A 12347-nucleotide genomic window follows, 5' to 3' on the forward strand; every position below is an offset into this window, starting at 1 on the left:
AATCTTAAAAAAAAAAAAGCCAATTTCATAGAAACATTGAATAGACAGGGGCTGGGGGAGTGGGAAATAAGGAAATGTAGATCAAAGGGCACAAATTTTAGTTATATGAAGGATAAAGTCAGAGACTCTAATGTATAGCATGGTGACTATAGTTAAAAATATGGTGCTAAGGGAGTTCCCACTGTGGCTCAAGCAGGTTAAGAAACTGACTAGTATCCATGAGGATATATGTTTGATCCTTGGCCTTGCTCAGTGGTTTAAAGGATCCAGTGTTGCCGCAAGCTGCAGTACAGGTCACAGACACAGCTCAGATCCAGAGTCAGTGTGGCTGTAGCATAGACTGGGACCTGCAACTCCAGTTCGACCCCTAGCCCAGAAATTTCCATATGCCACAGGTGCAGCCCAAAAAGGAAAAAAAAAATTGCACTATGGCAGTTTATACTTGAAAGTTGCTGAGAGTGATTTGAGCATTCTCATCATCCACACACACAAAAAAATTAACTATATGAGGTGATGGATGTGAATGTGTTAATTATCTAGATCTTGGTAACCACTCCACTGTATCTTTCAATCTAACATTACACATTTCATATATAATTGTATTTGTCAATTATTACTCAAAACCGGAACTATATACATGTGTGTGTGTATATATATATATATATGCACATACATATACCTATATACACATTTAGCTACAATTAATAATGTTGTATCTTTTATCTTCTTTGGCTTTTAAATTAATGCTTGAGGAGTTCCTGTGGAGCAGTGGGTTAAGGATCTGGCAATGTCACTGCATTGGTGGGTGTCTGATTCCTGGCCTGGGAACTTTCACATGCAGCAGGCACAGCCAAAAAAAAAAAAAAACAAAAAACCTAATACTTGCATTTTTAGGAACTAAGAGCATTGTCTTTATTGCCTTTTCCCTGCTTCTCTCTTTTAGTAAGTCCCAACATCTCCTTAACTACAAAAACTCTGCCTTAAAGATGTGAGGTATCTCTCTGATGTGTGTGTATGGGGGTGGTGGAGAGAGTGGAAGAAGGTAGAGAAGGAAGAGGAAGACATTTTGTATCCCATTTCTCATGTTTCTTTTATATTCTGTCACTCTGGGTAACCTCCTACCGGCTTCACATCAACTAGGAAGGAAAGATAATCAAATTTTCTAGGATCAAGTTACAAAAAGACCTTTTCAATTACATGTCTTCAATTTATACCAGCCTAAAGTAAGCAATAGGTATTGCAACTCAATCACCTAAGTGGCGCTGCCTTTGAATCCAGTACATATATTCAAATACAACTAAGTTTAGGTGCTTAGAATTCTAACAGAAAGAAAGAAAGAAAGAAAGAAAGAAAGAAAGAAAGAAAGAAAGAAAGAAAGAAAGAAAGAAAGAAAGAAAGAAAGAAAGAAAGAAAGAAAGAAAGAAAGAAAGAAAGAAAAAAAAACCCAGGGAGCCATCTGAGGTCAACAGGTGCCAATAACACTAGAAAGTGATCTAACAAAATCTGCACATAGGTTTAGGCCTGTTTACCAAGGGACACAAATCTCTATGACCTATCATTCCATTTGATCCTTAAGTTCTTACATTTGCTGAAATAAAACAGAAACTACCAGTATTAGAAAGGATTCCTTGGGCACCTTCAAACGTATTCTATGAAAAGACTGTGAATTGATAGAGATTTTGAAATTGGGGCTCATTCTTTGCTAACTCACAAAAATAAGGTTAATCACAACGATGCCAGGTTTCAAAGCCAGAACCTGAAACAAATATTCAGATCTAACTTGAACAGATATTGCATAAAAGTAGCAATATCATGAAGACAAGTTCTGAGTCAGTTTTTTAAGCCCAAAAGAAAAAAGCTATTAAGCTAATTCCAACCCCATTAGAAGTCAGAATCAGGAGGAATAGAGCATATACACATTAGTTTAAATTTAAAAATCTAGAACAATTAAAGCTGGAGAAACTAAGTCTGAGGCCTTAAATGTCTGGCTACACCTATAATGTTTACTCCGTATAATTCCTAGCCTATGGATTCAGTCTCTCACGTTCCCCTTAACTATTTTCCACATCATCTTGCAATATACTGGCTCAACCCTAACTCTCTTCATTCAGCTCTTTCAACAGAAACAGGAGGTATTCAAAAGCCATACAACTTGATATTTGGGAAGCATTTCTGAATTTACCAAATGATACATACCTTTCTTATTTTTCAATACCTTTTTATAAACATCATAGTTTCTTTGGTTTTTTGTTTTTTTGTTTTTGTTTGTTTGTTTGTTTGTTTGTTTTTGCTTTTTAAGGCCACACCCACAGCATATGGAAGTTCCCAGGCTGGGGTCGAATCGGAGCTACAGCTGTTGGCCTATGCCACAGCCACAGCAACGCCAGATCTGAGCTGTGTCTGCAGCCTACACCACAGCTCACGGCAACACCAGATCCTTAGCCCACTGAGCAAGGCCAGGGATTGAACCCACATCCACATGGTTCCTAGTTGGGTTCATTAACCGCTAAGCCACAAAGGGAACTCGCTATTTTTAAAATTTTAAATATACTTTAAAACATTAAGGAGTTAATATGGAATACCACCGATAACCAAGAAGTAATTCACCAGTTAGAGGGAACCTAAATCCGCTTTTTTTCCCCCTTTTCACATACTCTGTCAAAAGAATATCTCAGGTCAGCAATTTTTAAGTTCTTATATGTCTAAGGCTGTGTTGAGATGCTTTAACAGTTCACTTGGTCATTTCCCTCACTTTGGTCAGAGGAATTCAACTTTTATGTTTTATATACTGGAGTACTCTATAAGAATTCATTTGGAACAAAAGGATTCTACAGCTTTAACTGCACCAAGCAAAAAAAAAAAAAAAACCAAAATAACAAGTTTCAAAACTTTGCAAACCACAACATTAAAATAAGAACTAGGAGTTCCCTTCGTGGCTCAGTTCAGATCCTGCATTGCTATGGCTGTGGTGTAGGCTGGCAGCTGTAGATCTGATTTGACTCCTAGCCTGGCAACCTCCATATACTTAGGGTGTGGCCTTAAAAATCAAAAAATAAAATAAAATAAGAACTAAATCACTTTGTACTGAAGGCTTAATGTTAAAAGAAAAAATAGTATGACAGATGGGGGTAGGGTACAAATACACTTTTCAATATCATGCATATATTTGGATTTAAATGGTAAAACAATCTACATTTTAAACACTGTATTTTTGCTTTATAAGTATATAATAATGAGGAGTTCCTGTCATAGCTCAGTCGTTAACAAATCTGACTAGCATCCACAGGTTTGATCCCTGGCCTTGCTCAGTGGGTTAAGGATCCAGTGTGAACTGTGGTGTAGGTTGCAGGCACAGCTTGGATCCTGTGTTGCTGTGGCTGTGGCGTAGGCTGGCAGCTGTAGTTCCGATTCAACCCCTAGCCTGGGAACCTCCCTAGGCCACAGGTGCAGCTCTAAAAAAAAGAAAAGAAAGAAAAGTATATAACAATGAATAGGATACAATATACAGAGTTTTTATTATCACAATAAGTAATTTTATAGTTATTTTATAGCTCATAAAACATTATTTTATTGATCTGATGAAAATAAATGCTATATAATACTTTTTCTGGTACATGTTGCCTACAACTTCCATTCACTTTGTCAAAAGAAACTGAAGCTCTGCCACAGAGGAAAAGAGGGGAACAAAATCCCTATTATCAAGTAGTTAATATCCTTCTGTTTTCATCAACCCTTCTCACCTCAAATACCCCAATAAGGAAAACAATCAACATACTTAAAGTCCAAAATTACCAGTCTCAACTAAATAGGAGCTTAATGGAGAAATGGGGGTTAATATGCTCACAGAGAAAGAGAGTTCTTTGACAAAGACCCCAGACAGCATGCCCATGTTACTGGCCTAGTCCTGAATAAACACTCCACACAAGAGTATACAAGTACATTTGTAACTTCAAGGCACTAAAAATATGAGGAAACGGAAACGACTACCGGCAGCTGTGTACTCTTTCTTTTCTACATGCAGATTGTCAGCCGTAAATAATGGAGACTTTATTTTTAAAATTTTAATCTATGGTCTTTGCTTTACAGTACTCTTATGAACTTTTTTTGTTTGTTTGAATCTTCCTTACTTGCTGAATAGAGGTGGTAGTCACCAGCAGGTGTGTTTTCCTAGCAAATTAAATAAAAACCTGTTTCAACAAAACACTATGACTATCCCAAGTAGTGTTAACATAAAACTGGAATAAATCTCAGCATTTCCTAACAATCCCCTCTGTGCTCACTGGGACATACCATTTTCCAGTAACATGTTACACAACTTGAAAGTAGTCATGTAACCAAGCAGGATCCTATGGGGTTTTCTCCCTTTCCAGACAGATTCCCCTCTCCCAATGGCCTCCACCTGCCTCATGTATAAGCTTTAGTCTCCCAGGCCTCTTCTGAGTCTCAAACAGCTGGCTCTAGAGTTAATGGTTAGGAAACATGAAGATGTAAAAACAAAGAATAGCTAGCTGTTGGTCCACGAAACTGATAATAATTTAGACTACAAACCAGCCACATAGCAGAGTCACCAGACTCCCAGCTACCTGAAAGACATAGATAAAGGTCTAACACACATTCTTAAGTTGTTTTTATGGGAAGCTGACCCCCATCAGATGAAAACTCCTGATCATAAGCATGTAGACACCAGACTGGTTAAAACCAGAGGATTGATGATGCCTGAAACTTTACCTCGAGAGCAACCAATCCAAGAATTGTGCAAAGTTGCTCACACACCCTGCAGCCCCCTCCCCCCCCACACTGCCTTTAAAACCTTTGTTTCCTAACCAGCAATTTGGGAATGGACTTAGGACATTTGTCCACGATCTTCCCAGGCAGCTGTCCTCCAGAATAATGCAACTTTTCCTTTTCCACCAATACTTGTCTCAAGCATTGTTCTTTCGATTAGCAAGCAGCCAAACTTGGGTTCTGTACTGTCCTCATCCAGTTACATTAAATACATATTTGATCAACTTAAAGTAATAATGTATTAGGTGTTAATATTTTTATATAGGACAGCCAAAAAATCTGGGCTTTCTTTGTATTTCCTAAATGTATATATTGGCATATCGACCAAATATAAGTCACAAGAATAAATAAAGATTGATAAAACCATATTCTTATATATCTTTTAATTTTAGTATTTGGAATACTCACCATCAACTGTTGATAATCTCATTGCAGCTAGGAATTCATCTTTTTTTAAATTACTGTTCAAACTAGACAGAGTATTCCACAGGTCAGGAGCACTCATCTTCTCTTTACTGAGATTGTGGAGGTTTTCAATAGTATCAGGCAATACTAAAGGGTATATAAAACACAAGTTTTACAAAATATTCATCTACAAAGTTAATACAGTAAATGATTATCAAGACTAGATAGGAGTTGAGATTTTTATGGTTAAGAAGAATAAAAAATACAGTATAAATTAATTGTGAACATTCAAATATTAAAACACAATAAAATATTTAACACCAAATTAAGTGTATCTTTAAAGATTCTAAAATATTTCAAAATCTTATAGTGCCTGCATCCCTAAATAATCACATAAAGAATAATTTTCATTGAAATATATATTTACAAAAGTCTGAATTCACAAATATGTACAACTGATAAAACCATGAATTAAACAGCTTTTGGTCTAAATCTCCCCACAAAATTCTTTCCTGGATCCTACTTCCTCTTCAATCTACCACTGCAGACCATAGAAAGAAATTTTGTTTTATTAAAATTCCAACAGAAAACCTTTGTAAGATTTTAACAGGGGAGTGAAATTATCTCATTACAAAAGTACAAAAGATCATTCTGCTGCTATGTAGAGAATGAACTTTCTGAAGACAAGGTGATTAGGAAGTTACTGTAGTAGTTCACAGAAAAAAAAGACATGGCTTCGACATAGATGAAAGTGATGGGGATAATGATAAGTGGACAAATACAGGATATATTTTGAGGATGAAACTGAGAGTATTTAGTGATGAACTGAAAGACAGCCTAAGGGGGCTGGGGCCATGAAGAACTCCTAGGTTTGAGACCTGAGCAACTGGGTAGAGAGTGGCATCAATGGCTGAGATAAAAAAAGACTAGGGAAAGAATGAGTCCCTTGGAGAACAAGAATTCTTTTTCATACATATTAAGTTTTAAATATAGAGGGAACCAAAAAGATACAGATATTAAAGCAGTAGTATCACTCAGGAAAACCCTTAGAGAATGGGACTCAGAATGGAGTCTGTTATCAAACTAATATTTAAGTTAGACAGAAAACAAGACCAAAAAGGAAGGGACCTATATTCAATGGGATATTTATTCAGCCATGAGAAAAAGAAATTCCACCATTTGTGACCTTGAGGAAACAAGTGAGATAAAGTCAGACAGAGAAAGACAAATACTATAAGACCTCACTTATACGTAGAATCTAAAAAAGTAGAACTCATAAAAACAGAAAGTAGAATGGTGGTTACCAGGGGTTAGAGGGTGGGGGAGATATTGGTCAAAGGGTACTAACTTGCAATTAGAAGACTAATACAGACTTTCCTTGTGGCTTACAACATAACTACTTGGCACTGCTTCCACAGAGGCTGTAGCTCAAACCCTGGCTCAGGAGCTTCCATATGCCACAGGTCTGGCCACATGTTTAAAAAAAAAAAAAAAAATTAGAAAAAAATAAGACTAACAAGTCCTGGGGATCTAATGCATAGCACTGTGATTATAGTTAACAATACTGTATCATATACTTGAAAGAAACTAACTCTTAAATGCGCTCACCAAAAAAAGAAATAACAATTATGTGATATGATGGAAGTGTTAATTAACACTATGGTGGTAATAATATTACAATGTATGAGTGTATAAAATCAAAACATTGCACACCTTAAACTTACACAATATGTCAATTATATCTCAATTTTCTAGAAAAGGAAAAGCCAGTAAGATGGGAGGGAAATTAGGAGATTAGAAAGTCACAGAAGACAGCAGAAGAGAAATTTTCAAGAAGAAACATATTAAAAGCTTCTAGAGATAAACAAGATAAAGACAGGATATTGACCAACAGATTTAACAAGATGAGATTTAATTTTTTGTGAAAAGCTAGTTAGGAGTGGCAAGGTCAAAGATCAAAATGAGTGTTTTAAAGAGAGAATTGACAATATGGTAGACTGAGAACAGCCGGATTCCCATCAACCTCAAACATAAACTATGCTCTATGCTAAATTAAGAATATCAATAAAAGTAATATTTGCTGGCACTTACTCAAGCAACACATCAGAAGCAGCTTCGATCTTTGAGGGTGGCCACTCCACCACAGCTCACCCTTAATCCGCCCTGAGGGTTCATCCAGATCCTACCTGCTCTGTGGTATGACTCCACAACAGGGTGGGGTCCTCAGAGGCTGGGAGCAATGATCAGATGTGAAGAACAAAGATTTGCACCCAGTACTGCATGTGAGTAGAGTGATGGAAACAACTGCTGGCACCTGCATAGGCAGCACATCAGAGACAGCATTGTCCTTTGTCTGCAGCTGACAAAAGCTGCAGGGTCCCCACTTGTTGCAGCACTCCTCCCCTTTGGGGAAAGGGTCCTGGATCAGGAAGAAGAGAAAGCACACACTTAAAGGGAACGGAGCCAGCTCAGGCCCAACTCTTAGGGCTTCTGCTTGAGCAACTTGGGATCAGACCACACCCCAAGAGGGCAATGATGGCCACTGAGCAGAGGAGAAATCCTGCCACACATCTAGCTCCAGCTCTAGCCTCTTCATCTTCAGAGCCACCTCTTACCAGGTGAGAGCTGCCAGCATACCCAGAGAAAAGATGCGACTTGCATCCATGTCAAATCCAGCTCTCCCACCAAAGGCATTGGGCACACAGAATCTGTACAGGGATGCTCCCACATAAGAAAACCCCTTCAAGACCACAGGAGGTAAACAAAGGCAGAGAAAGTTAAGCAAAATGAAAAGGCAGAGGAATTCCTCTTAATTAAAGGAGCAAGAGAAAACCTCTGAAAAAATAAATTATGAAACAGAAATAATTTGTCAGATAAATAATTCAGAGCATTAGTAATAAAAATGTTAACTGAATTAGGGAAAAGAATAGATGAACACAAGGAAAACTTTAACAAGGAACTAGAAAATATTTTAAAAGATCTAATCAGAAATGAATAATTGGGGAGTTCCCTGGTGGCTCAGTGGGTTAAAGATCTAGCATTCTCACTACTATGGCATAGGTCACTGCTGTGGCACAGGTTCAGTCTCTGGCCTGGGAATTTCCACGTGCTGTGGGCACGGCCCCAAAAAATGAAGAATTCAAAAGTTTAAATAAATAATTAAAAAAAAAAACACTAGAAGGAATGACTAGCAGACTAAGTGATACAGAAGAACATGATTTGGAAAAAAACTGCAATAGAAACTATTAGGTACAATAAACAGTTGAGGGATAAACATGAAGCTGCAAAATATGACATTAAAAACACAAAGTGTGGGAGAAGGAAATAAAAATGTAGAACTTTTAGAATGTGTTTGAATTTAAATGATCATCAGTTGAAAACAACCCAAACAAAGAACGGGCAAAAGCTCTGAATAGAGGGTTTTTTCCCCAAAGAAGATATATACAGATGGTTAAAAGGCACATAAAAAGAAGCTCAACATCACTAATCATCAGAAGAATGCAAATCAAATGAGATATCACCTTATACCTGTCAGAATGGCTATCATCAGAGAGACCACAACTAGCAAATATTGGCGACAATGTAGAGAAATGGGAACCCTAGTACACTGTTAGTGAGGATATAACTTGATGCAGCCACTGTGGAAAATAGTATGGAGGCTTCTCAAAAAGCTAAAAATAGAACTACCATATGTCTAGCAATTTCACTTCTGGCTATACATTCGGAAAAATTGAAAACACTAATTTGAAAAGATAGATGCATCCCAATGTTCATAGAAGCACTATTTCCAATAGCCAAGATATGGAAGCAACCTATGTGTCTGTCAACAAATGAATGGATAAGGAAGTGGTGTCTCTGTGTGTGTGTGTGTGTGTTTACACAAATACTGTATGATATCATTTTTATTAGAAATCTAAAAAAAATGAAACAAATGATTGTATACAGCAGAACAGAACCAGACTCAAAGATAATAGAAAACAAACTAGGAGTTACCAGTGGGAGGAGGGAAGTGGGATGGGGCAAGATAGGTGTATGGGATTAAGAGATACAAACTACTATGTATAAAACAGGTAAGCAACAAAGATATATAGCACAGGGAATTATAGCCATTATCATGTAAAATACAAAAAGTGAGATTAAGTAAATGAATAAAAACCAAAATAAAAGAATAAGAATGAAAATAAATTATATGGCAGTCACATAGGATGATCAAGTAGCTTATATAAAATCTGAATGAGTACATAATGTAAAAATGTATGTCCAGTCAATGGATGTGCTTGAAATAGTTTTATTAAAATTATTTCCTACTGGCATTTACTTTAATAAAAATAGTACTTGAAAAAAAGAATGAGAAAGGACATATAACAGATATGAATAAGATACTATACAACTCTGCTAATAAAATTTTTATCTCCATGAAATTGAAATTACTAAGAAAAGTAACTGACAATGCAAATAACCCTTTCATCCAATTAATCAACTGTGTTTCCTTGGAAGGAAAAAAATTAAATTGACATATAAGGTAAAAATACCTATTACTTAAAAGTACACTATTACCTAATATATGGCACAAAATATCACACTGCTACTTTTAGCCTCAATTTTTAAAGTACTAAATTCATTCCATTTAAAACATATGTACAGGATGTTCCTTTTTTGGACAAAGACTGTCTTTTTTTCATTTTAGCACTCTCGTAGTTTAACATAAAATCTGGTGCCTAGTAATGGCTCAATAAACATTGCTGAATAAACTGAAAGATTAAAAAAAAATAAGACCTGAAATCATTATAGTACTCAGCTATGGTCACTAGATGGCATTACCTTCCCAATGCAAGAAAACATTTAAACCTCTTCCCAAAAAATGAATTTCATACACATGAAATTTCATAACTCTCTATAATAAAGTGTAAGTTTGAATAGTACGATTATGGTAGATTTCAATTCCTCTGCATGTGGAAATTCTCATAGATCTAGGGGTCAGTAGTGAACCAGGCATATTAGCAGTAAACCAGGCATATATTTGCCTGAGGATCAGTAGGATGACTCCTTTTTCACTACATTATACTCTTGTAAAATCTATCAAACCATTTAGTCCACAAAAAGCATGAGATATAATGTTCTTACATAATTTTTCAGAGAAGCGTTCTGTGCTGCTCATCATAGTATCAACAAATTCTTTAAAATTCACTTTTTTTGTTTCTAAAGAGAAAAGAACACATTTTCTTCAGTTATCTTCAAGTATTAAGTTATTATGATAAATACTGAAGTACATAAAATAGGTTATACATTCAAGAAGATAACATAATTATATCCATCAGCTAATATTAACTACTATAATATATGAGTAAAAGGGGGAAAAGCAATTAAATTTACAGACAAAAACTAAACCCTGAAAAACACCAAGAAAATTAATCAAAATCTTTCTAGTTGCTAGTACACAACATTTTGAACTTTAAACTTAAACTATCTTGTCTTGGCCTTGCAACAACTCAGTAAATATGCCGGTAAAGAATCTGCATGTTATTTCATATGTTTAAAAAAATCCTTGTATTTGATATGACTTTTTTCCCAAGGTCACAATAGGAAATTTAAAATCAGGAATTAGAATCAAACTCTTCTTGACTCTCTTTTTTCTACATCAGGCTATCATTCACACTGATATCTTTACTCCAATATACTACTGAAAACATTTAGTATTTTAATAGTCATTTTATATACAGAAATGGCTTTCCCGGATTAAGTATAATTCTTCTTAGTATCCCAATGTTAGAATAGATGAAATATTTAAAAATTTTTTCTAATAAAACATTTTAAAGAATTTTCTTTATCATATCTGTATAAAGGTAAGCAAAGGAGTAGGGTTATCAAAACTCATCATGGAGTTCCCATTGTGGCTCAGTGGTTAATGAATCCGACTAGGAACCATGAGGTTGAGGGTTCGATCTCTGGCCTTGCTCAGTGGATTAAGGACCCGGAGTTGCCATGAGCTGTGGTGTAGCTCGCAGACGCAGCTCGGATCCTGCGTTGCTGTGGCTCTGGCGTAGGCCGTAGGCTACAGCTCCGATTCAACCCCTAGCCTGGGAACCTCCATATGCCGCGGGTGCAGCCCTAGAAAAGGCAAAAAGACAAAAACAAAACAAAAAACTCATCATATCTGAGAAATAAAATGCTAGTGCACTGTAAAAAATAAGGCACAATCTATTTCCTACTCCCAAGATTAAATATCATTAAGCTGTTTACTTTAAAGAGCACCAAACCACTTTATATTCTTAGCCAAATTTTTGGAGACAAAAGAAATGAGACCCTGAAAAATTTGGGGGGCATTTTAGAGTTAATTAAGGTTTATACTCCCTAATAGGAACATACAACTTTCTAAAGCAATAAATTCCCTTATTTTTTTTCTGTATTTGATACATTAAAAGAATATTTGCAACATATAATAGTCATGAAGCATGATTATACATCAAATCACTGGGAAGCCACCATCTAGTTGAAGAATATTATTAATATCATTGCTTGTGTGTTCTTCCCATTCCATTATCCTGCCACTACCACAGAGAGAACATTGACGATTTTAAATTTACCAATCTCTTTCTCTTTTACATATAATTTGTAACTGCATAAACAAATTATTCCTTGATTTTTTTGAGCTTTTGTTATGCTATAGCAATCTGAGACTTACTTTTTTCATTTAATATATCTAAGAATCATTCATACACTGTATTGCTATGTTTATTTTCACTAATGTATACCACTAGTATTCAATTATGTACCAGCAGTAGAATATACCACAATTTATTTATACCCTCTGTCACTGATCATGTAGTTTCTTTCTTTTTTGTTATTAAGATTAGTGCTGCCATGAACATTCTTGAACATGTCTTCTTGTACATCAATGCAAGTGATTTTCTGGGATTTATAGCTAAACGTGGGTTTTTCTAAGCCACAGTACACAACACTACATAATGATTTCCAAAGTTATTTTACTACTTTCACCATATTTACCAACTCTTAGATTAATATACTTGTTAATTTTTGCCAGTTTAGTAGGTATAAAAAAAGTTTTGTTTTATTTTGTTGTTGTTTTTTTTTTTTTCCCTGTCTTTTTAGGGCCCCTCCTGCAGCATATGGAAGTTCCTAAGCTAGGGGTCAAATCA

The 12347-nt window shown here is 35.7% G+C and overlaps 1 protein-coding gene across 1 annotated transcript in view; it reads right to left on the bottom strand.

Moving 5' to 3' along the window:
- The window catches only part of EFCAB3 (EF-hand calcium binding domain 3), a 371875-nt gene that overhangs the window by 297563 nt on the left and 61965 nt on the right, over window positions 1-12347 (bottom strand). The window contains exons 15-16 of the mRNA XM_084984064.1: window positions 10315-10389; window positions 5194-5337 (exon numbers count right to left, since the gene is read on the bottom strand). Of these exons, the coding sequence (XP_084840190.1) occupies window positions 5194-5337; window positions 10315-10389 (219 nt within the window). The remainder of the gene's footprint in view (window positions 1-5193; window positions 5338-10314; window positions 10390-12347) is intronic.

Source organism: Sus scrofa, chromosome 12 (genome assembly GCF_054392235.1).
Source record: "Sus scrofa isolate SSC_HxYL_T2T_F1_AM1 chromosome 12, Sscrofa_HxYL_maternal_Yorkshire_Landrace_v2.0, whole genome shotgun sequence".
Classification (NCBI taxonomy): Eukaryota; Metazoa; Chordata; class Mammalia; order Artiodactyla; family Suidae; genus Sus; species Sus scrofa.